Here is a 25,895-nt window from a genome sequence, read left to right as displayed (position 1 = left end):
CAGTGCTCCCCCATCCTCCCAGTGCACCCCCAGCTTCCAGTATCCCCCAGTATCCCCCAGTGTAACCCCCGGGGCACCGCCCCTCCGCGTGCAGCTCCCCAGTACACACCAGTGCCCCCCAGTGCCCCCCCAGTGCCCCCCCAGTTCACCCTTCCACGGCACCCGCACCCCAATGCACCGCCCAATGCACCGCCCAGTGCCCTCCCAGTGCCCTCCCAGTGCCCTCCCAGTGCACTCCCAGTCCATTCCCAGTGCACTCCCAGTGCATTCCCTGCCCCTTCTGTACCCACCCCAATGAACCCCTCCAGTGCACCCCCAGTGTCCCCCCAGTATCACCCCAATGTCCCCTCCGTGTGCCCCCAGTGCCCACCCAATGTACTCCCTGAGCACCCCCAGCGTCCCCCCAGTATCACTCAAATGCACCCCCACTGTTACCCCGGTGTCCCCCAGTATGACCCCAATGTCCCTCCCAGTGTCTCCCTATTATCCCCCCACTGCACCCCCGGTGTCCCGCCAGTATCACCCCATTGTTCCCCCATTGTCCCCCCGGTGTCCCGCCAGTATCACCCCATTGTCCCCCCATTGTCCCGCCGTTGTCCCCCCATTGTCCCCCCGTTGTCCCCCCGTTGTCCCCCCATTGTCCCCCCGTTGTCCCCCCGTTGTCCCCCCATTGTGCCCACGTTGTCCCCCCATTGTCCCCCCGTTGTCCCCCCGTTGTCCCCCCGTTGTCCCCCCATTGTCCCCCCATTGTGCCCCCGTTGTCCCCCCGTTGTCCCCCCATTGTCCCCCCATTGTGCCCCCATTGTCCCCCCATTGTGCCCCCGTTGTCCCCCCGTTGTCCCCCCGTTGTCCCCCCATTGTCCCCCCATTGTGCCCCCGTTGTCCCCCCGGTGCCCCCTCACCACCCCCCCCACCCCCCCCGCCGGTGCCAGGCCCCGCCCCCCCGCGCGCGGCGGGCACACACCCTCGCCTTTGGGCCAATGGGGGCGCGGCGGCGCGGCCACGTCACGGGCGCGGGGGAAGCTCCTCAATGAGCGCGATTGGCGCGGGGAGCGCGCGGCGCTGCCGGGGCCGCTCCGCTCCGACCGCTCCGAGCCGAGCCGAGCCGAGCCGAGCCGGGCCGGGCCGAGCCGCTCCCGCCATGATCGCATCGCACCTCCTCGCTTACTTCTTCACCGAGCTCAACCATGACCAGGCGCAGAAGGTGAGGGGGGTCCCGCGGGGAGCGGGAAAAGTGGAGAGGGGAGAGAGGTGAAAAGGGGAAAGTGAAGAGGAAAAGGGGGGAAAAAAAGCGGCGGGGAAGAAGAGAAAATGGGGGGAGAGGAAAAGGGAAGAAAAAGAAAGGAGGGGTAAAAGCAAAAACAAAAGAAAAAGGAGGGGTAAAAGTAAAAACAAAAAAAAAAAAAAGGAGGGAAAAGAAGGGGAGAGTGAAGAGGGAGAAAGAAGACAGAAAGAAAGTGAAAAGGGGAATAAGTAGGGAAGGAAGAAGGATGAGGAAAAGAAGTTGGAAGAATAAAGTAAAAGGAAGGAGAAAAAAAGGAAAAAGCAGAAAAGGGATAGAGGAGAGGAGTTAAAAGAGCAAAAAGAAAGGGGAAAGCGAAAAAAAAAAAGAAGGGGAAATGGACAAAAAAACCCCAAAACCCAAAAACAAAAAAAAACAAAAAAAAAAAACAAAAAAAAAAAAAAGGAGAAGAAAACCCAAAAAACTTTTTAAGAGGGAAGAGCAGGCGAGACGAGCGGGCAGCGGAGGGGAAGCGGGGCCGGGCGGGCGGAGGCCCCGGCGCTCCTGCCCGGCCGCGGCCGCGTGCGGTACGTGCCGCGGGACCCCGCGTGGCCGGGCGGCGAGGGGGAGGAGGAGGAGGAAGGGGAGGAAGGGGGGGACCGGGGGCATCTCCGCGCCTGTGCTGCCCGCCGCAGCCGGGACCCCGCGCTCCACGTGTCCGCCGCTCTTCCCGCCGGCGCCGAGCATCCATCCCCGGCTGCGGCTGCTCCGGGAGCCGGGACACCGAGCCGGGATACCGGCAAACCCAACCGGGGCACCGAGCCGGGACACCGGGCCGGGACACCGAGCCCCGCACAAGTGCCACCGGAGGGAGCTGGCGCTTGTCCCTCGCGTCCCCTTCCCCACGCGGTGTGCACCCCACGGCGCACGTGTGCCCCCGGTCCCCGCACTGACAGGGGTGGAAAATGCCTTTTCGTGACCCGCTCGTTTAGTTTTGGGGTCCTGGATCCTTGGTTTGGGGTTCTGGATCCTGGATTTGGGGGTTCTGGATCCTGGATTTGGGGGTTCTGGTCCTGAATTTGGGGTTATGGTCCTGGATTTGGAGTTACAAATCCTTGATTTGGGGGTTCTGGATCCTTGGTTTGGGGTTATGAATCCTTAGTTTGGGATTATGAATCCTGGATTTGGGGTTCGGACCCTGGATTTGGGGTCCGCAGCCCTTTGGGATATCGGTCACCCCCTGTCCCGGAGCTCAGGCGCGGGAGAAGCTCGGCTGTTCCTGCTCCCCATGGCTCCGGCCTTTGTCTGGCCGGGACAGCGCTCAGGCTGGGCTAAATAAATTATTCCTGGAGGAGAAATGCCAGGTGGGAGGCTCAGGCTGCTCCAGCACTGCTCTGCTGGCATCTGGGAATAGGGTGGAGAGGAACTCTCTGTGATTTCCCCACTCCGGGATTTGCTGGTCCGAGCGTGAGGCGTTCGGGATGTGCAAAAATCGCCTTAAAAAAAAAAAAAAAAAAAAAAAAGAGAGAAATGCTTGGAGAGACCCGGGAATAAAAAAACCCCGAGGGAAATGCTTGGAGAGACCTGGGAATAAAAAAACCCCGAGGGAAATGCTTGGAGAGACCCGGGATAACCCTGGAGATGCTCGCGGGGAAGCGAAACTTGCCACGTTGGCCCTTCAGCGGGGTGAGATAGGAAGGAGACCGGGGCAGGACATTTAAAAAGAAAAAGAAAAAAAAAAAAAAAAAAAGGTAAAAAAAACCCCAACCCCCCCCCCCCAAAAAAAAACCCCCAAAAACAACAACAACAACAAAAAAAACCAAACAAAACAAAAAATATAAATAAAATTAAAAAAACCCAAAAAAATAAAAACAACAAAAAAGCATTAAAAAAAAAACAAACAAAAAATCAATAACAACCAAAAAAAGAAAAAAAAAAACCAAAAAACCAAAAGAAAAGGAAAAAAAACCAAACCCAACCTATACAAAGTGCAGGGAAAAGTTCCCGAGTTGCCGAGGCCAAGCGATCCGCAAGGAAACCCGGGCCGGGCTCCTCGCCGCTGGCCCCGGGGTTGTGCAACAGCCGCATCCAGGGTAGGGACGGGGCCGCGTTGTGTAACCCCGGCAGAAATGGGCCAGCGGCACAGCTCACGCCTTCCTTATCGGGGATGGCTGGGAACGATGCAGGGGCAAAGCCGGCATGGGCCATTCTCCTTCCCTGTCCCCTGTAGGAGCCTCAGGAGCCGGCCCCCGCCTCCCGAACACGAATTGAAAAAAGGAAAAATAAATATCCGTGAGCTGGGGATGCTGCGGGACGCGGCGCTGCCCTCCCGGCCGCCTCCGCAACTGGATTTTCTGGGATATTTTTGAACAAATTCCCGGGAATCCTCCCGAGAGGCGAGAGGGGGGAGATGCCAGCTGTGCGCCCTGGCTGCTCCCGCCGGGGCTGGAAAATCATCGCTGCCCTATGGAGCTCCCCGGGCAAAGGGAGAAGCCAGCACAGGCGGGGAAATTCTTGGAAAGCTGCGGTTTGTTTGGTTGGGTCTTCTTATCAACCCCTGTGTTTGGGAGAAAAGATTGTAGGTGGTAGCCTGGGATGTGATTTCCCTTTGGGTCAGGGAGAAAAGGAGCTCAGTTTGGGTTAAAAAGTGCCTTTTCCAACAGCTGTGGTTTGTGTCCGCCTCAAGGCCTTGAAAATAGCCTCAAAAACGGGATTTTCCTGTCCATTCTCGCCATGGAGCAGCTTTGCCTGCTCTGCCACCTGTCCGGGGGCACATTCCCTCCCTGCCCAGCCCCTGCCTGCAGAGTGGGCTGTCCACACTTATCTAACCCCCAAGGGATTGTGCAAACTTTAATTAACCTCGGCGGCGTCCTTGGAGAGATCCCGGCCTGAAAGTGTGCCGCCCTGGGATGTGCCAGCTCATCCTGGCCTTCCTCATCCTCATCCTCATCCTCATCCTCATCCTCATCCTCATCCTCGTCACTGGGAGGGCAGCTGAGCCTCTCCTCTGCCCCATCCCTCCTTCAAAAGGGGAAAAAATGGGGGTGGGATTGATTCTCCTGCATTTGGAAAGCAGGGGCAGGTTTTTGAGTTAGTTTTTTTAGGGCTTTTTAGGTTTTTAGGGGTTTTATTCATTTTTTGAGGTTTTTTTTTTAAGGTTTTTTGTATGTTTTTTAGGGGTGTTTTTAGGTTAATTTTTTTAGGTTTTTTTTTTTTTTTTTTAGTTTTTAGGGGTTTTTTTAGTTTTTGGGGTTTTTTTTTAGTTTTTTTTAAAGTTTTTTAGAGGTTTTTCTAGGTGTTTTTTTAAATTTTTTTAGGGGTTTTTAAAGGTTTTTTTAGGGCTTTTTTTTTTAGTTTTTTAGTGGTTTTTTAGTTTTTTAGGGTTTTTTTTAGGGCTTATTTCAGTTTTTTAGTTTTTTTTTTTTTTTAGTCCTTTTAGGTTTTTTTTTTTTCTAGTTTTTTTTTTTTTTTTTAGTTTTTTAGGGGGATTTCTTATTTTTTATTTTTTTTTTAATTTTTAGGTTTTGTTTTGGTTTTTTTTTTTTTTTTAATTTATTTTTCCTTTGCCCAGGGATTAGCTTCACACAGCTGATTCCTCCCTGCTGGCCGCCTCTGCGGGTGTGGCAGGGGTGGCTTTGGCAAATTCCTGGAAAACCAAGCTCACATCTTCCCCTGAGGCTGCCCAGGCCGGGTCAGGGCCAGCACAGCTCGTCCCACCTTGGGGGAGCCACCCTGGCTCTCCTTCCTGGGTCTCCTTCCCCACCGGAGCCACCCTGCCTCAGTTTCCCTGGCACAGGGGACGCTCCCGCCATGCCAGGGCGGTCCTGGGGGCGCAGGGGCATCCCCGAGACCCTGTGGGTTTGACAAGGACAAACAGACAGCAGCAGCTGGATGTCTCCAGCTGCAGAACGGAGAGCAGAGCGTTCTCCTGGCTGAACTGGGTTTTACTGGGGTATTTGGATGTCTCCAGCTGCAGAACTGGAGGGCAGAGCCTTTTCTGGCTGAACGGGGTTTTGCTGGGGTAGTTCCAGCTGCAGAACAGAGGGCAGAGCATTGTCCCGGCTGAACTGTGTTTTCCTGGGGCTCTGGGGCAGCGGGGTCACCCGAGGATGGGCTGCTGGCTGCTCCCCGCTGTCACTTCCTCACCGTCAGCTCCTCCTCCGGCCTGGATCCAGCTGCTGGCCCGGGGCTGAGGATGAGGAGGAACCGGCCGAGCAGGAACCCCGGTGTGACTCACCCAGTGAGGAGGATGACTCCGGTGGGCGTGTGTCACCCCGGGCAGCAGCAGTGAGGGAGGGAGGAGGGCGCCCACGTGGGCTTGGAGCTGTCCTGGAAGGGTGGAAGGACAAGGACGTGGGTGCCAGCAGCAGGGTGGGGGCAGCCCAGCATCACCCCTGTGTCACCGGGGCGAGGGGACGAGCCGGTTCCTGCCCTGAGTCACTGGGGTGGGAAATGGGGGCAGGAATGGGCAGCGCAGCAGGGAGCGGGCATGTGGGGCAGGGAATGGATCCCCCAGGCCTCCCCCTGCTTGGCTTTCCCCAAATTCATCCCATCCCACCGGGGATTTGGGTGGGTGGTGCTGGCACAGCATCCCCCTCCCAGGGAGCCAGCATCCCCTCAAACTGCAGGGATTCCTGCAGAACAGCATGGTCCAAGTTAAAAACTGTTAAAAACTGGCATGGGGAGGGAGGTAATTTAAAGAAAATATAATTCCCAGCACAAATGTCTCCGGAGAGAGGGGTGACAGTGCATGCTGTGGCTTTGGGGTGTTGCAACTTTCCCCAGATTTGAACGCTGCTCTGTCACCTTGCAGTCAGCAAATGTTTGGCTTGGTTGGCAAAAAGGTGAAGAATCTGTCCCAGGAAGCAGCCACCCTCTGTGTCCCAGTGCTCAGATTTGCCCCCAAATCTGCAGGAATCGGTCACTGCACTTCACCCTCTCCCAGTGTCTGATTTGCTTCCAAATCTGCAGGAATCGGTCACTGCACCCTCTCCCAGTGTCAGATTTGCCCCCAAATCTGCAGGAATCGGTCACATCCAGCTGAAAATGAGGTGCTGAGGGATGGGGAGCACGCGCTCCTGCCCTGCTTCCTGGCAGCCACGTGGCTCTGGGACAGGGTTCAGATCAAAATGAAAACAAAAGGCACACGGCTTCCTCTTCCCAGAACCGGGGTCATTAATGGGAAAGATGTTCTGGGACCCACAGGAACAGAGCTCCCTTCCCTTCCCGTTCCTGCTGCGGTGCCAGAGGGGCTGTGCCCCTCAGCAGCCCAGCCCCGCGTGCCCAGGAGGCGAGGCTGGCAATCAAAGCTGTTTTTTGGGGCGCTTTAGGCTGGGCTTTAAGCTTGGCCCCCCAGCAGCAGGGTTTGGGCAGGCTGAGGTTTCCCAGCGGTGCCGCCGGCACAGGCGACCCTGGGCTCTGCTCCAGCATCCGGCGTGGCAGCGAGTGAGCCTTGGAGACAGCCTTGGGCCAGGGGACGGGCATTTGCTGGGGTTTGCTTCAAAAACGTGGCACTGAGCTCTTTGCACCCACAGCTGCTCCGTGATCCGCAGCTCTAACGCGCTGCCCTGGGCTGGGGCATGCCCGGCGCTCCCCAGCCTCCTTTTCCTTTCCCTCCCCTCCCTCAGTTTGTTTGGATTTCCTCGAGGAAATGCCGCTGTTTAGGCTGGAAGCTTTCCAGGAACTCAATTGCCCCCTCCAGGATCCTTTGTTTGTTTGGAATTGACGACCTGACCCAAACCATTCCCTGCTCTTCAGAAGCCTCAAGCAGCTGGGAAGGTGTTTTGTGCTGAGAGATGCTCAGGCTCTGGCGCTGCAGGCTGAATTCCTCATTTTATCCCATCTCTGTTACAATTTTAGGGGTGTTTGGGGTAACCAACCATGCCACAGGGAGTTTTGGGGTGTTTGGAGGAGTTTTGGGGAGTCCAGTGGCTCTTCCTTGGTGGGGAAAGATGGATTCAGTGGGGAAGGAGATGTCCTGCTGTACGCCCTGACCTGCTTTAGCTGCCAAGTGGGGTGAGATCCACCTTGGCAGAAGATGATCCAGGTTTTAAGGGCTTTGGGGATTAGGGGAGGACACTCTGCTGCTCAGGCTGGGTTATTCTGGTGTGGAGGACATGGGGGACGTGCTGGGCAGGGCCTGCCCTATGTTTCCCTGCTCTGGGATTTTTGGGTAGGGGGGCTTCACTTCTGTTCAAGCCAGCGTTTCTGGGATGAGCAGGTGCTCTGGGCTGATGGCGTGGGCTGATAACTCCGGGGATAACCCCAGGCACAGCTCAAGGGGAGGTTTCCCACCCTGGGGCTGAGCTCCAGCCCCAAATCCACCTCCAGACCAGTAACTGGAGCTTGCTGGTGCCAGTGAGCAGAGCCTGGGCACATGGGAGGGGATTTCCAGCAGGTGAAAGCAAACAGGAGGGCAGGGAGGAAAGTGTTTGACTTCCTGCTGGATAAGGAGAGGCTGGCAAACACCTGGTGCCAGCAAATCTCCAGGTTTCCTTCTCCTTGGCCTTTCCCTCCTGTTCAGCTCCCGGTTTTGGGAAGGAGCTGGGAGCACCAGGAGAAGGGACAGGAGGTTTTGCTGCTCCTCAGGGGATGCAGCATCACTCCTGGAATGCCAGGGTGGGATGGAGCCAGGTCACCCTGGCCCTGGTGCAATTATTTGCCCACAAAGTGCCCATTTCCTGCAGCTCAGCCCCATAAAGCACGGCCCGGGCCTGGTGCCGGTGACCCGGCCTTACGTGCCTGCACACAGGTGAGCACACGGGGTGGAGCTTTCCTCCTCGATTCTCAGGGCTTGCAGCTGCCCTTTAATTAGCGCCGAGTGGCGCTAATTGGAGCAGGGCATGGTTTGGGAGCGGGCAGTGTCCGTCTGTCCTGCTCCCTGCTCTGGCCAGGGCTGGTGCTTGGGGAGGAGCATTTCCACACCTTGCCCAGCAGGACGGGAGGCTTTGATGCCGTTTTTGGGAGCATTCCCCACACCACCAGTTTGCAGGAATGGGAAGGTGGGGTGGGTTCCTTCCCTCCCCAGCCAGACGCTGGTGTCACCCCAGCCTGGCCTGTGTCACTGCAGCTGCCACCTGTGTCACTGCAGCGGGGATTGCTCCGGGCTCTGGGCTCCTGGCGTGATCTCAGCGGTGCAGGAATGACGGGGCACTGCATTGCTGCCCAGGACAGGCCCTGGGGGTCAAGGTCAAGGTGTGCTGGGAAGGGCTTTGCACCTGGAGAGCCTCCTGAGTCACCCCCGAGCTGGGTTCCTGTTTGGGTGCCCCTGTTTGGGTATCTGCAGCTGGCTCAGCAGCCTGTGGCTCAGCACTCCCAGCTGGCACAGCCTGGGCAGGGATCAGGGTGGCCTTGGGAAGGGGCAGGAGCAGGGCTGGGTGATGCCTGCCATGAGCAATCCCAGCCAAGCTGCTGTGCCCTGCACTTTGGGATGGCCCAGAGCCTGCTCCAGCTCCCTGTGTGCACTCAGGAGGGGCTGGGCGCTGTCCTGAGCTGTCCTGTCCCCTGTCCTGTGTCTGACCCCATGTCCCTGTGTCCCCTGCAGGTGGACAAGTACCTGTACCACATTCAGCTCTCCAGCTCCCTGTGTGCACTCAGGAGGGGCTGGGCACTGTCCTGAGCTGTCCTGTGCCCCTGTCCCCACCCTGATCCCTGCTCTTTGTGTCCCTCGCAGGTGGACAAGTACCTGTACCACATGCGGCTCTCGGACGAGACCCTGCTGGAGGTGTCGCAGCGCTTTGAGAAGGAGATGGAGAAGGGGCTGGGGGCAGACACCAACCCCACGGCCTCCGTGAAGATGCTGCCCACCTTCGTGAGGTCCACGCCAGACGGGACAGGTACCGCGGGGCTGAGGGAGGGCTGGGGGCACCGCAGCAGGGGTGGCACTGCCACAGGAGGGGTGGCACTGCCCCCGGAGCCACCTTCCCTGCTCCGTGAAAGCTGAGCGTGGCACAGGCCTGGCTCCCTGCTCCGTGCTGGGGCTGGAGGGGATCCCAGTTCCTGCTGGCAGGGGGAGCAGGGAGGAGGAGGAGGAGGGAGGGAAGCCGCCCTCGCGTGCCCTTGCTGGCAGGACAGAGACAGTCACGGGTCCGGCTCATCAGATTTCACGGGCAGCAGTGCCAGCGCTGTCTGAGTGCCACAGGGCCCCGGGCACTGCAGGGCCCTCACAATGTGGCCTTTCTGCCTCTCCCCGAGCTGCCCAGGCCGCGCTCCAGCCGGGCACATCCTCCTCTCTGCTCCCTCCTGTGATGGGGCTCGCAGGGGTCTCAGATGAGAATGTTGGCTCCATGTTTCAGAAGGCTGATTTATTATTTTAATATATAATATTTTAATAGCAATAATATTCTATAAATATGGCTAGAAATAATTATAAATGATATAATAATATATATATTATAAAATAAATAATATATTAAATAATATAATATATTAATATAGATATATAAAATATTTTAATATAATATTTACATATATTTTGTATATAATATTTATCTATATATAAAATATATATATTATAAATTATATAATATAATATAAAATAAATAATATATAATATATTCTATAATAATATAATAATTATAAATTATCATATTAATACTGTATTAAATATTATTCTAAATAAGTAAGTAATAAAAGAAATAATGTTATATTATTAATAATGTTTTATAAAATATTAATATTTAATTATATTTTTATTTTAATATATAATCATTATATATAATATAATATAATATAATATAATATAATATAATATAATATATAATTTATTATTTTAACATAAAATTTATATATAGTATATATTGAAACCATGCTAAAAGAACAAAAGAAAGGATTTCATCAGGAGGCTAGCTAAGAATAGAGTAGAAGAATGATAACAAAGGCTTGTGACTGACTGAGACAGTCTGGACAGCTGGGCTGTGATTGGCCATTAATTAGAAATGACCACATGAGACCAATCCCAGATGCACCTGTTGCATCCCACAGCAGCAGATAACCATTGCTTACATTTTGGTCCTGAGGCCTCTCAGCTCCTCAGGAGGAAAAATCCCAAGGAAAGAATTTTTCAGAAAATATCACGGCTACACCCTCGGCCACCCGGCTGTGCCAGGCCTGGGCTGCCCTTTCCATGAAGGAATTTCCCCAACAATTTAAATGCAGTTTGTCATTCAAACTTGCAGCGTGGAGCCATTGCCGTCTCTCACTGCAGCCCTGCTGGAAGTGTCTCCCCTTCCCCCTGAGCCCCTGGAACCCTCAGAGCCCCCCCAGCTGCCCCCACACCCAGAGCTGGGCCTGGCTGCCTGCCCTGGCACTGAGATTCCCATCTATTTAAATGTTGGAGGATAGTTTTAATTACAGGCAGGGCCAGGAGCCGCCCCTGGGCACGGGAACTGGTGCAGCCCAAGGTGCTGGGTGCAGGTGGAGCGTGTGTCAGCACTTCCAGCCTCTCCCCTGCCCTCACAGGACGGATCCTTGGCTCCCTGCCCTGTTTCCAGCCTCTCCAGTGCCCCAGCTGGCATTTCTCACCCGGGGCAGGGGGAGACAGGAGCACCAGCATGGAAAATGTCACACGAGAGGGATGCTGGGGCAGTCACGGCCCTGCAGCTGCCCATGGAAAATGAGGGGGTTTAGAGCAGATCCCAGGGAAATGAGAGCTGGGATTCCCTGTCCAGCTGGAGCTGCACCCAGCCTCTGAGTGGCACCCTCGGGTTTTGGGGAGGGGGAAAACCAGGGCTGGGGGCTTGGTGCCTGATCCCCAGGGAGGATCTCAGTGCCCAGGGCCACCTCCTTCCTCCTTCCCTCTTTTTAAAACTCCTGGGCAAAGTCTGACCTGGGCTGGGCCCCTGTGCCAGGTGCCAGGAGCTGCTCCCAGTCCAAGGCTGGGTTATTGCTGTACTGCAGCCCTGCTCTGAGCTGGGGCTGGTGCCACAGGGCTGCCAACATCCACCTGCGGGGTGTCCCTGTCCTCCCTGTGGTGCCACAGGGCTCTGGGGGATGTCCCTGCCCTGCCCCGTGTCCCTGGGTGGGATTAGAGCCCGTTTAATGCCCAGCTCCAGGGGGATGAGAGGGGCTTATGGAAATGCAAGGTCACACCTGCAGGTTAAGCCAAAGCCCAGCCCTGGCTCTCGGGGGCCTTGCCATCCCTCTGTGGGGTGATGAGAGGGGGGAATTCTGCTTTGAAAGCAGGAGCTCTTCTCCAAAAAGGTGCTGCAGGATTTGTGGGATATCTAAAGGGTGACTCTTGGCAGCAACTCTCCCCTGCCTGTTTGGCTTGTGGGCTCAGCACTGGGGCTGATACCTTATCACAGACCTGGGAGCCCAAACTGGGGGCAGTGCCCACACCTGGCACCCGCCACGTGCTCCAGGCATGGCTGGCAGTGTTCCAAGGGAGCCTTCCCTGCCCTGTTTCTCCTGCAAAGTTGATCCACCCAAGAATTCCCAGAAATCCACCCAGGAATTCCCAGGGATTTCCCCCAAACTGCTCTTTTTTTTTGGGATCCTCCTGGGTTACCCCCAAGGAGCTGAGCAACCTGTGTCCCTCTTGGCTCCTCTTGTCCCTGGTGGATTTATCAGCCCTCTGAGGTGTTCTCTGTGCCCTGTTGGTATTGATCACCCTCCTGAGGTTTTCTCCATGCCCTGTAGGTATTGATCAGCCACTGGAGATGCCCATTCTGGGGCTGTTTCCATGTGGAACCACTGGAGATGCTGATGGAGCTGGGCTGGGGCTGTTTCCAGCCCCATTCCCTGCAGGTGCTGCTGCTCTGTGCACACCAATGGCCCCGATGGCCCGCGGGTTTTGTTCCCTTTGTGCCTCACAACAGCCAGCGCAGCACATTCGGGGCTCTGAGTGCTGAGAGAGGCTTTCCCCTGCCCCAAACAGCCAGCTGGGCCTTTTCCCTGCCCCAAACACGGCCCTGGGGCTGCCCTTGGAGGAGCCTCGTTGGAGCCCTGCGTGCTGGGAATTTCAGATTTTCTGTGCTGAGTGCAGGAGAGCTCTGCGTTGAGCTGAGGCTGCGGAGAACACTTCCAAACTCGAGTGGTGGCGCTGGGATTGTGGGTGTGGAGTTTGGATAGAAGAGTGTGATACCACAGAAAAAAACCTTTAAGATGTTAGAATATAGGGAAATCTGTAAAGCAAGAGGGAGGTTTTAGGGTGGAGGCTGGTCCTTCTTTTTCACCTTCCTCCCTTTCTTCCCCTCCTTATTTTCCTCCCCTTCTTCCTCCCCTTTTTCCCCTTCCCCTCCTTCTCCTTCTCCTTCTCCTTCTCCTTCTCCTTCTCCTTCTCCTTCTCCTTCTCCTTCTCCTTCTCCTTCTCCTTCTCCTTCTCCTTCTCCTTCTCCTTCTCCTTCTCCTTCTCCTTCTCCTTCTCCTTCTCCTTCTCCTTCTTCTCCCTGGGTTTGGGTGGTTTTGTGTAATTGGATAAAAAGTCCCCATTGCAGCCCATGGGTGGCTGGTTGTTGGGTTAAAAGTAAAGATAATTTCAGTGTCATTTTTCAATGAGACGGTTTATCCTTAAAAGGCCTTGGAGAGAGAGAGAGAGAGGCAGGGCTCCAGTTTTAGTTTGTTGGAGTGCTGCAGAGCTCAGGGTTTGTGAGAGTACAACAGAGATAAGAGCCAATAAACATCTGAGTCCCAACATGAAATTCTGTCCTGCACATTTAATAATGGCAAATTAAAAGCAGCAGAGATTCCTCAGCCGCTCTCCCTGGAGAAGGCAGCAGTGAGGCCCCAAAACTTTGGGATTTTCTCCCTCCCTGGTTTCCTGCAGCCACGTTCCAGGAGCGTGTGGCATTCCTGGGCTGGGCTGGGGGGTTTGAGTACAGCACAAACCAGGCTGGGGAGTTCCCACAGCTGCTATCAGGGTTTAACCCTTTGGGATGGAGGTTTGGGAGCCTCCAGCAGCATCAGTGGGGTCAGGAATGGCTCTGCTGCCTCCTTCCTGATGGAGCCTGAGGCTGCAGCTCAGATCCCTGCTGGTCTGGGCTTTTCTGGGTGGGATTCATGCCCCAAAGCATCAGTGATGGTCAAAATACTGATCCTCTGTGTGGGCAGAGGAGGGGCAGGGAATGCAGCGACTGCTCCAATAAAATACCGAAAAAAATAGAATAGCGGACAAAATGATGAAAAATAATCAAAATCTGGGCTTTTTGTGGTGCCTGGGAGGGGGTGGTGAGCTCGGGGCTCCATGCACAGGGGAATGAAGGGGCTGTGCTTGTGCTGACCCACAGAGGACGGCGATTTCCTGGCCCTGGACCTGGGCGGCACCAATTTCCGCGTGCTGCGCGTGAAGGTGTCGGACAACGGGCTGCGCAAGGTGGAGATGGAGAACCAGATCTACGCCATCCCCGAGGAGCTGATGAGGGGCAGCGGGGTCCAGGTGGGCTCCCGGGGGGCTCCTGGCCGGGGGATGCAGCTGGCAATCCAGCGCTGGGCACGGGGGATGCGGCATCCCCTCGCAGTGGGGCTTTTTGTCACTCTTTCCCTTTTTTCCAGCTTTTTGACCACATCGCTGAGTGTTTGGCCAACTTCCTGGACAAGCTGCAGATCAAGGACAAGAAGCTGCCCCTGGGCTTCACCTTCTCCTTCCCGTGTCACCAGACCAAGCTGGACGAGGTGGGTGAGGGGGCTGAGCCCTCCCTGTGGGTCCCGCACCAATTTCAGCTCGCCCAGGGCAGCTCGCTCAGTGCCTCAGTTTCCCCAGCTCTAAGGCAGGGTGGGTGTTTGCCTCCCTAAGGGGCTGTGGCCATAGGGCTGGAGATTTCAAATCTTGAAACTGAGTTGGAATTGGATGGAGATTTCAAATCTTGAAATTTGGAACTGAGTTCTTCTCCTCCCCCCAGGGCTCAGCTCAGCCCCTGGCCAGGTGCCCCTGGCCGCAGGGGACTGTGAGCCCCCCACCCCACAGGGCTGGGTCAGGGATCATCCCACAGGCACAGTGAGCCCCCCACCCCACAGGGCTGGGTCAGGGAGCATTCCATAGGTACAGTGAGCCCCCCACCCCACAGGGCTGGGTCAGGGATCATCCCACAGGCACAGTGAGCCCCCCACCCCACAGGGCTGGGTCAGGGAGCATTCCATAGGTACAGTGAGCCCCCCACCCCACAGGGCTGGGTCAGGGAGCATTCCATAGGTACAGTGAGCCCCCTGCCCCACAGGGATCATCCCACAGGCACAGTGAGCCCCCCACCCCACAGGGCTGGGTCAGGGAGCATTCCAAAGGCACAGCCAGCCATCCACCCCTCAGGGATGGGTCAAGGAGCATTCCTTGGTCTCATGAGCAGGTTTTGCTGCAGGGCTCAATCAAAGCTGGTCATGGGAAGCACGTTCCTGCTGCCGGGGCAGCAACGGGCAGCTCACGTGTTTGTTTGGTGGCCATAAACTTTATCTGTCACGGAAGCTGCGGCTGATGGCGCAGCTGGTGAGCTGATAACGGGGAGCCAGGGGTCACCCCCAAGCCTCCTCTTGCTGTTCCCCTGCAGAGCATCCTCGTGACGTGGACCAAGGGGTTCAAGTGCAGCAGCGTGGAGGGCAGGGACGTGGTGTCCCTGCTGCGCAAGTCCATCAAGAAAAGAGGGGTAAGAGCCTGGGCTGGGGGCACACGGCTCCTGGCCAGCACACCTGGGCTCTGGGCAGGTGCTGTGGTCAGTTTTGCCTCTGTTGGGTCAGCCTCTCCCCTTTCCACCACGTCAGGACTTTGACATCGACATCGTGGCCGTGGTGAACGACACCGTGGGCACCATGATGACCTGTGGCTACGATGACCAGAACTGTGAAGTTGGCCTCATTGTTGGTGAGCTGCAGCCAGGGGAAAGATGTTCTAGGGGTGTTTTCTGGGCTCCAGCAGGGCCAGAGGGAGATCCTGCTTCTTGCAGGCCTGGGGGTCCCTGGGGGAAAAAAGAGAGGGGGATACCAGTGCTGGAAAACCAGCATTGTGCAGAGTTTGTTTGCTTGGTTCTTGGCTTTCTTTGGTGCACTGGGCTGTGGCCAAAGGGAAATGGGGAATAATGGGAATAAGGGATAATGGGAATGGGGGATGAGGAATAATGGGAATGGGGGATAATGGGAATGAGGAATAATGGGGATGAGGAAAGGCCGTGTCCCCGCTCACCCTGTGCCCCTGCTTGGCCCAGGAACTGGAACCAACGCCTGCTACATGGAGGAGATGAGGCACATCGACCTGGTGGAGGGGGACGAGGGCAGGATGTGCATCAACATGGAGTGGGGAGCCTTTGGTGACGACGGGGTGCTCAACGACATCCGCACCGAGTTCGACCGCGAGATCGACATGGGCTCGCTCAACCCTGGCAAACAATTGTGAGCACATTCTTGGCTCGGGCTCGTGGTTTGCTCAGCATTGTCCATCCTCCCACAGTCACTGGGGCTGGGGAGGTCAGCCCAGCTAACTGGGTCAGCGTGTCCTCTGTCACTGGTGCAGAGAGGGGCTCTGTCCCAAACCAGTGCTGTGTCCCAAGCCAGGGCTGTCTGCCCCACCTGCTACCCTTGAGACCCCCTCATGTGAATGATTCCTGTTCCCTTCCTGCCCAGCAAAGTCCCCACCAGCTCAGACAGAACATCCACATCCCAATCCTGCAGATCTCCCTTTCCCCACAGTGCTCCTGTGGCCTGGGGGTGACCCTGCAAACTGACTGAGCCCCTTCAGGTGGCCACGAGGTCTCTTTGCAGGGTGATGGTCTTGTCCACATGGCCTCATATGCTCAGTGATGGGATAAACTGCTCTGGGAAGGGATTACCCAGATTCTGTTTGGGATGGGAGGCTGCCAAGGGGTTTTCAGGTCAGCCTGTGGCCACCTCGTGGCACACACAGCCAAACACACATTGTTTAGCCTGGAGAAAAGGAGGCTCAGGGGGAGATAATGGAGAGAGAGGAGAGGTTTAGGTTGGATATTTGGGAAGATTTCTGCTCTGAAAGGGTGTCAGGTGTGGCACAGGCTGCCCAGGGCAGTGATGGTGCCACCATCTCAGAGGGATTTAACAGCTCTGTGGATGTGGCACTTGGGGCTAGTGGTGGCCTTGGCAGAGCAGGGGAATGGCTGGACTTGCTCACCTTGGAGGGCTTTTCCAGCCTTTCAAACCATTCCCTGATTGCACCCCATGCCTCCCCACGGGCAGGTTTGAGAAGATGATCAGCGGGATGTACATGGGCGAGCTGGTCAGGCTCATCCTGGTGAAGATGGCCAAGGACGGGCTGCTCTTCGGGGGAAGGCTCACGCCAGACCTGCTCACCACGGGCCACTTTGAGACCAGATTCGTGTCTGCCATTGAGAAGTAAGTAGGATCCAGGGCTTTCCTGTGTCCCAGCCCATGGACGGAGCGGCACAGAGCCAGCCCAGGCTGCCACCCACCAGCTGTGTTCCCCCTTTTGGCATGAACCCCCTTTGTGGTTCCAGGGAGAAGGAGGGGCTGCAGAAAGCCCACGAGATCCTGAGCAAGCTGGGGCTGGAGCCGTCGCACGAGGACTGCGTGGCCACGCTGCGCATCTGCCAGATCGTGTCCACGCGCTCGGCCGCGCTCTGCGGGGCCACGCTGGCCGCCGTGCTGCGCCGCATCCGCGACAACAAGGGCGGCGACAGGCTGCGCTCCACCGTGGGCGTGGACGGCTCTGTGTACAAGAAACACCCTCAGTGAGTGTGGGATGGGGACAGGGAACTGGGGGTCCTGGGGACAGGGATCTGGGGGTGCTAGGGGTAGGGACAGGGATTTGAGGACAGGGACCTGGATTCTGGGTGTGCTGGGGACAGGGCCAGAGAGGGATCTGCTGCTGCCAGCAGTGCGCACAGCTCGGCACACGAGAAGCGCCCCCAAAGATCCCCTCGGGCCCCTCGTTTTGGTCCCCGGGTGTGCCCAGAGGGTCCCACTGAGGCCCCCTGTCCTCCTCCCGCCCAGCTTTGCCCGCCGCCTGCACAAGACCGTGCGGAAGCTGCTGCCCGACTGCGAGATCCGCTTCATCCGCTCCGAGGACGGCAGCGGCAAAGGCGCGGCCATGGTGACGGCCGTGGCCTACAGGCTGGCTGCTCAGCACCAGGCCCGCCAGAAGATCCTGGAGCCCCTCAAGCTGAGCCACGAGCAGCTGCTGGAGGTGAAGGAGAGGATGAGGATAGAGATGGAGAAAGGGCTGGGCAAGGAGACGCACGAGGAGGCGACGGTGAAGATGCTGCCCACCTACGTGTGCTCCACTCCTGATGGAACAGGTGATGTGTCCTGTGTGAAACCCCTGTGTGTGAGCCCTGCAGCTCCTGCATCCTCGGGAGGGGCTGGATCCTTTGCTGTGGCCGGTTCCTCTTTGTGGTGGGAGTGGCACAAAGCTCCAGTTCGGTACTGGGCAGAGCACTGAGCCTCTGGGACGTTCTGCACCTGATTTAACACAAAGCCTGGCCACAAATCCTGCCACAGGATTCCCTCCACCCTCATCCTGGGTTGTGCTCCTGGTTCTTCCTGTGGCTTGGGCGAGTGCCTGACCTTGGCTTGAAGCTTGTGCAGGTCCTGAGTGCCAGGAGCTGGACTTCAGTGATCTTTGTGGGTCCCTTCCAGCTCAGGTCTATGATTTGAAGCCTCACCATCACCCTGAGTGTGGAGCAAACCTCTCCATCCTCCTCCTACCTGCAGCCCCTGTTCCTACCTGTCCCCAGCCACGTTTCATTTCCATCCCTCTCCTGGGAGGAGGGCAGGTCCATGTCTGCTCTGTGCTGGGATCTCTCTGAAGATCCTCTCTGGCCTTGCAGAAAAGGGAGATTTCCTGGCCCTGGACCTGGGAGGAACCAACTTCCGCGTGCTGCTGGTGCGCGTCAGGAACGGGATGCGGCGCGGGGTGGAGATGCACAACAAGATCTACTCCATCCCCGTGGAGATCATGCAGGGCACGGGAGAGGAGGTCAGTGTGGGCAGGCACACAGGGGAAGGGGCCTCTTTGCTGGTTTTGCCTTTCCAGAGGGTGAAACCAGGAGTGGGGAGCGCTGGTGCTCTCCTGGCCTCGGAGCAGCCAGCTGTGCCCAGGGCTCTGCAGTTTGGGAAGCTGGGGCCTGGTTTTTGGGTTGGAAACGGTGTTATTCCCAGCCATGAGTGAGCCTCCCTGAATCCCACACACCCCACGAGGGCAGATAAGCATCACCCCCATTTCCCAGATAGGGAAACCACAAGAGAAGCAGTGAGACACGTTTGGAAAGGGTTTTGCAAAGCGCTCCAGGCAGTGCTTGGGGACTGGGCTGGAGGGGATCCCTTGCAGAGGGTCTGGGTCCCTGCTGGTCCCCAGCCCTCCAGGCACCTGTGGCTGGAGATAATGCAGGGATTTGGCCACACTGTGGGTGGGGAAGAGGGTGAGCTGAGCTTTTTGGGGTTGCTCACCTCCCACATCCTGCTCTGTTCAAAGTCCTGGGGGTGATCTGAACACTCCAGCAGGCCTGGGAATGGGTCAGAATCCCCAGAAATCAGGCTTCCAGCTGGGCCCTGGCTGTGGTGGTAACTGTTATACCCTGGCTTTGCTCATGCAGCTCTTTGACCACATTGTGCACTGCATCTCTGACTTCCTGGAGTACATGGGGATGAAGGGCGTGTCGCTGCCGCTGGGCTTCACCTTCTCCTTCCCTTGCCAGCAGAACAACCTGGACGAGGTAAGAGGTAACCCCAGCCCTCCTGGCAGCATCCCTGCCGTGCCTGGCCCTTCAGGGGCACTCACTGGGGGCTTTTCCCACCACAGGGAATCCTCCTGAAGTGGACAAAAGGCTTCAAGGCGACGGGCTGCGAGGGAGAGGATGTGGTGGGGCTGCTGAAGGAGGCCATTCACAGGAGAGAGGTGAGCAGCCACAGGGCTGGGAGAAGCTGGGCTGCTCCCACATCCTGGCTCTCTTTGGCATCATTAATTGGCCTGTAAAACAAATTACTGGGCTGAGCTCAGCGTAATGAGTGTCGGAGGAATTCTCGCAGCCGCCCTTACTCATCACTCGAGGTTGGATTTTCAGACCCTGGGGCTACGGGCTGGCTCCTGGCCAGGGCTGGAGCAGACTTGTCTGGCCCTGAGCTCAGGAGAGAGCGGCTCGTTTCCTCGGCACAGACTACCCCGAGCTCCTGCCAGGGGCTGCTCCTGGCAGGGCTGCCCCAGCTGGAGGTGTCTGAGCTCTGCCTGCAGGCAGGAGGGGCTGGGGAAGGCCAGGTGTGAGCAGACTCAGCAGGGATTCCAGGCCCTCCAGGAGTAACTCCTGCAATCCATCCCTCTGCAGGAATTCGACCTGGACGTGGTGGCAGTGGTCAACGACACCGTGGGCACCATGATGACCTGTGGCTACGAGGATCCCTACTGTGAAGTCGGGCTGATTGTCGGTGAGAACCGAGCGTTCCTTGTGCAGCTCCTGCCCCGTGCTGCCACCCCTGCCCTGCCCTGGGGCTGTCCTGGCGTCCCTCTGACCCTGCTCCTCCCCACAGGCACGGGCAGCAACGCCTGCTACATGGAGGAGATGAGGAACGTGGAGCTGGTGGAAGGGGACGAGGGCAGGATGTGTGTGAACATGGAGTGGGGCGCCTTTGGGGACAGCGGCTGCCTGGATGACATCCGCACCGAGTTCGACGTGGCCGTGGATGAGCTGTCCCTCAACCCTGGCAAGCAGAGGTGGGTGGTGGCTTTGGGGGGCTGGAAGGGGCCCCAATGGGGGGGTTCTGCCCCAGCAGCCCCTTGGTGGGTGCAGGGGATGATGGGCAGGACCCCGACGTGTCCCTTGTCCCCTGCCCCTGCTGCTGAGGGGATTGTCCAGAGGGCACCTGGCAGAGCTGGAATCCCCAGCCAGCCCCGGTGTCCCTTCCTGTGCTGACGTCCAGCCTCGTCCTCTCCTGCCCAGGTATGAGAAGATGATCAGTGGGATGTACCTGGGGGAAATCGTCCGCAACATCCTGATGGACTTCACCAAGAAAGGGCTGCTCTTCCGGGGACGCATCTCGGAGAGGCTGAAGACCAGAGGGATCTTTGAGACCAAGTTCCTGTCCCAGATAGAGAGGTGAGCTCCACCAGCTCCAGAGCAGGGATGGAATGTGGGGGAATTCTGGTGGGAGAAGCTCCACGTGAGCTTGGTGTGGAGCCGGGGCGATGCAGGACGGTGCCCCACGGGTGAATCAGCAGAGCCCACGTGGTTGGTTGTGTGCAGGGACAAGGAGAGGCTGCCTGGGGCTGGCAGCACAGATGGCTCTTTATGCTCTGCCCTGGGCAGGGGGCAGGGGCGTCACACTCCTGGCCTTGTCCTGAAACAGCCTCCCCGATCAGGATGTGACACCAGGCCACATCCAGGCCCGAAAGCTGAGGTTTGGGGGGCTGCAGGACCACCCCAGGCCCTGCCACGAGCCCGAGTGCAGGGTGAGGATGAGGATGAGGATGAGCAAGGGGAGGCTGCCCGTCCCTGACGCTTGCCCCCGCCGTGTCCCCGCAGCGACTGCCTGGCCCTGCTGCAGGTGCGCTCCATCCTGCAGCACCTGGGCCTGGAGTCCACGTGCGACGACAGCATCATCGTCAAGGAGGTGTGCACGGTGGTGGCGCGGCGCGCGGCCCAGCTCTGCGGCGCCGGCATGGCCGCCGTGGTGGACAAGATCCGCGAGAACCGCGGCCTGGACTTCCTCAAGGTCACCGTGGGCGTGGACGGGACGCTCTACAAGCTGCACCCGCAGTGAGTGCCTCTGGATGTGCTGCCTGGGGAGATGGGGGCTCGGGGAGAGGGTTTGGGGGAGAATGGGGGAGGATTGGAGGTGTTTTGGGGGCTTGAGGCCTAACAGGAGCTCGCTGACCCAAACTTGAGGCCTAACAGGAGTCAGCTGCTCCCTCAAGGACAGGGGCTCCTCCAGTCCCACTGGGCCTGACCCAGACGTGGAGACCAGGCTCAGCCAGGGCTCCAAGTCATGGGAATGGGTCATGAAGGTTCATGGCCACACAAATTGCCCATGCCAGAGCTGGCTGGCTGGTGCTGCTGGGCACTGGAGCTCAGACAGGATCTAAGGCACTGAGCTGAGCTTAAATAGGGCTCAGGAGCCCATGGGCAAAGGGAGGCACTGAAAACTCACCCCAGTGGGGTTGGTGAGGGCTGTTGAGGCTCAGTAGAGTCCCAGGGCTTGGTGGGCCTCAAGAAGGGGCTGGATTTAGGCCTGAGTTAAGGTACAGCACGGTTCTGTTGTAACCATGGGCTTGGGCACACAAGTGTCGAGACTTGGGCTTTCTAAGCTTCATCCATGACCATCCATCCATCCACCCACCCATCCCTCCCCCTGGGGTCTGTGTTTCTCCTCGAGGCTCTGTGAAGGCGCATTAGGGGCTGGGACTGACACCTTCACCCCGCGGCCGCTCAACTCAGAGCCTCTCCCTCTCCTTGCCCCGCAGCTTCTCCACGGTGCTGCAGGAGACAGTGAAGGAGCTGTCCCCCAAGTGTGAAGTGACCTTCCTGCAGTCGGAGGACGGCAGCGGCAAGGGCGCCGCGCTGATCACGGCCGTGGCCTGCCGCATCCGCGAGGCCGGCCAGCGGTAGAGGCAAGCAGGTTTGCCCCAGAGCTTGGTTTCAGCAGAACAGGACGCGTTTCCTCTCCCAGCCCCTCCTTCCTCCCCCTGCACACACTCACACACCCCCTCCCCTCCAAGCAGACTCGTAGCTTTACTCGTTCTCGGGGCACCACGGCGCGATGGAGACGCCGTGGGCTCCGTACCAAGTGTTGTCGTAGGAGTTTCCTTGCATGCCATAAAACCCGCTGTCGAGTAAAGCTCACAGCGCCTTTTGGCTTCTCCCTGCATTTCCAGGTGGTGCTGGAGCTGTCCCACCTCCGTCACACCCCAGCTCTCCTCCCACCACCGGCCCTCCCCTAGCAGCAGTAGGGATAACACTCGGATGATTCAGACACTGCATTGTCACTTTAACAGAACCTATTTATGTGTGTCGGAGCCGTAGCTGTCCGTGCTGTAGAAGCAAACCTCTAAGATTGGGCTAAAGACCTCCACTAGTCTTTTACCCTGATCAAGGCTGTATTATTTCCATGAAAGTCATGGTAACTCTTAAAGCACAAGGTGCAGAGTTCCACGGGCGTGGCTGTGGCTGCACTGGAGGTACCGCGTACCTCCCTTGGTGAGCGACCCCAGAAAGTTCTGGGGCCAGGCTGCAAGTCCCTCAGCCTTGGAGAACAGTCCCAGAGAAGCTGCAGGGCCTCTCAGCCTTGGTGAGCAATCCCAGAGAGGTTCTGGGGCTCCTCAGCCTTGGTGAGCGATCCCAGAGAAGTTCTGGGGCTCCTCAGCCTTGGTGAGCAAGCCCAGAGAAGTTCTGGGGCTCCTCAGCCTTGGTGAGCGATCCCAGAGAAGTTCTGGGGCTCCTCAGCCTTGGTGAGCAATCCCAGAGAAGTTCTGGGGCTCCTCAGCCTTGGTGAGCAATCCCAGAGAAGTTCTGGGGCTCCTCAGCCTTGGTGAGCAATCCCAGAGAGGTTCTGGGTCCCTCAGCCTTGGAGAGCAATCCCAGAGAGGTTCTGGGGCTCCTCAGCCTTGGTGAGCAATCCCAGAGAGGTTCTGGAGCCACAGGGCCCCTCAGCCACCCCAGCAGAGCACGTGCCTGGAAATAATGGGGGACTCAGGGTCCGATCCCGTTTGCTGACCTCTCCCCAACCCTGAGTAGTGTAGAACGTGGCGTGTGTAGGTCGTGTTCCCCCCAGCCCTTCCCTGTGCACTGTGGGCCCCAGAGCCGTGGGTCAGTGTCTCCCCTGCCCAGCCCCAGCCCGTGTCTGCCCTCGGCGTGGAGAGTCTGGTTTGCTTTGTGTCTGTGAAATAGTTCTGCGGCCGCAGCCTTTAGGTGGCACCTGATTTGTACACTGTATATTTATGTTTTAAGAGATCTGATGTCTTTTTATGTACATAGTCTTGGGGGGGGTTGTATCACTTAGTTTTAACGTCACCTTTTCATGTTGTCGAAGAAGAGTACAGAGTAATTATTTTCTTTTTTTTTTTCTTTGATCCTGTCATGTAATTTTATTTTTTTTTTAATTTAAAATTTTCTTGGGGTAGACTGGAGAAAGAGACCCAAATACCCGAGGAACTGTTGTACAAGAAGAGGTTTGGGCATTCTGACTTTACCAGCAGGACAAAAGGGAAAAAGCAGAAAGCCAGGGCGTGCAGGATGCTGTGGGCTTCAGGCTGGATTTAACCTTAGCAGAGGTTTTGTTTCGTGCCCTGGAATGTGACATCCCTGGGGAGGTGACACACCCAGGGCCCTGCAGGTCCCCCTGTGCCCGCAGCATCATCACCTGTGTGCCCTGGCCCAGTGCAGGGATCCGTTTTTGCCAGCAGAAAACTCTGGATGAACTAAAAGCTGCAAGTCTCTGCCTCAGTGAGAGGAGGCAGACAGAGGGTGGGGGGGTTTTCTGTAAATATTTAGCAGAAGTTAATGAAATTTCAGTGATGTACAAAAAAAAATACATATAACTAATAAACCCCACAAACAGCCCTTCAGATTGGAGGATAGAGTTTTGTCTATTTTTATGTATATTTTTATACTGCTTGGGGTAATCTCATTACCAAAAGTCTCTCTTCTGTGTTGGGGGTCAAGTTCAGTAGCACAATTTTAAAGGAAAATTACTCTTTTGGGCATTTTAAATGCTTATTTTTTTATAAGCCTCAAGACGATTATAACAAATAAAACCTGTGTATAGAAATGATGTAAGAAACCAAGTTTAGTGGAAGTTTTAGAAGCTGTCAAATAAATCTTTGAAGGATGATGCAGAAATCCTCTAATCTGGTACCAAGCAGTTTTGTGTGATTTTTTTTCCTCAGAAAACCAGCATCAAAAATCAAAACCGAAATCTTTTTAGCTGCTGCACTGTGCAGAGTTGCATTAGTGGCTGTTTTTACTCTTAGCCAGCTGTGCCCCTGCTGAGCTCCATAGTGTTTTCATCTGTTAGTGAAATTTTACAGTTTTGGGGGCAGAATGGGAAGGATGGGGATCTGAGCAGCCCTGCTTTTGAGCAGGGGAAGGACAGGGTGAGAGGGAAATTGGGGAGCAGGGTCACCACAATCCCCTCACCTGCTGCAGCTCACAGGGGTGAGGACATCACCCTTGTGGGCGCTGGTGGTGGATTTTTGGTTGTTCTTGGTCACAGGGACATCCCCTGGCTCTCCAAGGCTCCCCCAATGCTGGAGAGCTCTTGCTTAGGCTCAGAATAAGCAGGGTCTGCAATGTTCCCAATTCAGAGCATTACAGGAGAGCTCTGGGTGCAGCCCAGCCTCCCTGGGGAGTTTGGGGAGCCCCTGGAGGGGTTTGGGGATCCCTGGAGGGGTTTGAGGAGCCCCTGGAGGGGTTTGGGGATCCTTGGAAGGGGTTTGGGATCCCTGGAGGGGTTTGGGATCCCCAGCCCTGCAGGTGTTGGATGTCCAGCCCTGAACCTCACGCCAAAAACGTCGCCATGGGATGTTCTGTGAATGTGTTTAAAATGAAGAAGGGAAGATTAAATCCTAGTTGTTGATATGAAGGGAAGATCAAATGATTTTCTGTGGGGACAGACGGACAGACTGCTCAGCCTGGTTTGTCTTCCCTGCAGCAACAAGTGCTGCTTTGTGGGTTTAGGATGGTTTTGTTGTGCTTGGTTGTTCCCATCTGGGTGCATTTTCTTTGCTTTCCTGGGGTGCTGGAATGTTCTCTGGCCACGCAGGCAGCAGGGAGCGGAGTCTCTGCCCTGCCCTGCCTGGCAACTCTCCCCTCCTTGGTACTTTGGACAGGATTTTATTGGGCTTTTAACGTAAATGTACATCTATACAAACACAATCAGCAAATGACCGAGAGCTGCAAGCAGAATCTGCCTGCTCTGCTCCCTTGCTGGAGCCCAGGGCTGGCAGGGAGAAGCTCGGTGGTATCAGTGGGGCACAGATGTGGCCTGGCAGCAGCTCAGGTGCAGTCTGACCCGAGATAACTCGGTGCCTCCTCTCCTCCCTTATCAGGCAATCCAAACCCATCTGGCTGTCACAGAGATAAGGGGGTGAAAGGTCCAAGTGCACAGAGGGGAGAGGTGCAGAACGGTGCCAAGTGCACCGTGCAGGGGCTGTGAGGAGCAAGGTAACAACAGAATAACCTGGAATGTGGGGAGCCCTCGCCCCATTCCCCTCCAGACAAGGAAAACGCCTGTTTTGGGCACATCAGTCCCTTGCTCTGGCACAAAAATGGGCACTGAAGGCAAAAAGAGGCAATTCTTGTTCTCAAGGTAAATTGGAGAGAGGAAAATTCTCTCCCTTTGACATCCCTGACCAGCCTGAAATCCTTCTGGCCTGAAGCAAAGAAAATGCACCTGGATGTGGGCAGGGGAGTCCTAAAGCCAAAGACTGTGTGGCTGCTGGCAGAAACGAGTGCTGTAGATTCACCTGATGTTGTTCTCTCTATTGTGTTTACAATATTTATTTTAGCAATTGACTGCAACGATATTATATATAGGCTTCCTTATTTTTGTACTTTTCATACCTGAGTGTGGTGTTGTACTGCTCAGCTCCCCTCGGCCACCACTGCTGCTCCTCAGAGACAATAAACCAGAGAAAAACAACCACCAGCCACTGCTGGGCTCAGTGTCGTGTGTGTGGGGCCCTGCGCTCCCCCGTGCCCCCCAGCCCACCCCAAACCCCTGGTGCTGCCCCTGGGAAGGGGCTGCCCCTGGCACTGGCAGTGCCCACGGCCAGGAGGGC

The 25,895-nt window shown here is 56.5% G+C and overlaps 1 protein-coding gene across 4 annotated transcripts; it reads left to right on the top strand.

The window, feature by feature from the left end:
- Positions 1–1,051: 1,051 nt before the first annotated feature.
- On the top strand, positions 1,052–25,762 carry LOC131568301 (hexokinase-2). 4 transcript variants are annotated; one of them, XR_009275716.1, is made up of 20 exons: positions 1,052–1,204; positions 8,895–9,057; positions 13,447–13,595; positions 13,712–13,831; positions 14,698–14,793; positions 14,909–15,008; positions 15,349–15,532; positions 16,349–16,504; positions 16,627–16,860; positions 17,123–17,427; positions 17,959–18,107; positions 18,724–18,843; positions 18,930–19,025; positions 19,450–19,549; positions 19,652–19,835; positions 20,062–20,217; positions 20,644–20,877; positions 21,582–22,583; positions 22,664–22,702; positions 22,743–25,762. XR_009275716.1 is itself a non-coding variant. In XM_058820304.1 (18 exons), the coding sequence occupies exons 1-18, from the start codon at positions 1,142–1,144 to the stop codon at positions 21,724–21,726; spliced, it is 2,754 nt and encodes a 917-aa protein (XP_058676287.1). In that variant the 5' UTR covers positions 1,052–1,141; the 3' UTR covers positions 21,727–25,762. The 4 variants fall into 4 exon arrangements, 1 of the variants encoding a protein (XP_058676287.1); XR_009275715.1 differs by having other exon boundaries at positions 21,582–22,702; XM_058820304.1 differs by having other exon boundaries at positions 21,582–25,762.
- The last annotated feature ends 133 nt before the right edge of the window (positions 25,763–25,895 follow it).

The sequence above is a fragment of the Ammospiza caudacuta genome, chromosome 26, assembly GCF_027887145.1.
Source record: "Ammospiza caudacuta isolate bAmmCau1 chromosome 26, bAmmCau1.pri, whole genome shotgun sequence".
In the NCBI taxonomy this organism is placed as follows: domain Eukaryota; kingdom Metazoa; phylum Chordata; class Aves; order Passeriformes; family Passerellidae; genus Ammospiza; species Ammospiza caudacuta.
The sequence above is the reverse complement of the archived record's forward strand: the minus strand, read 5'-3'. Positions and strand labels throughout refer to the sequence as shown.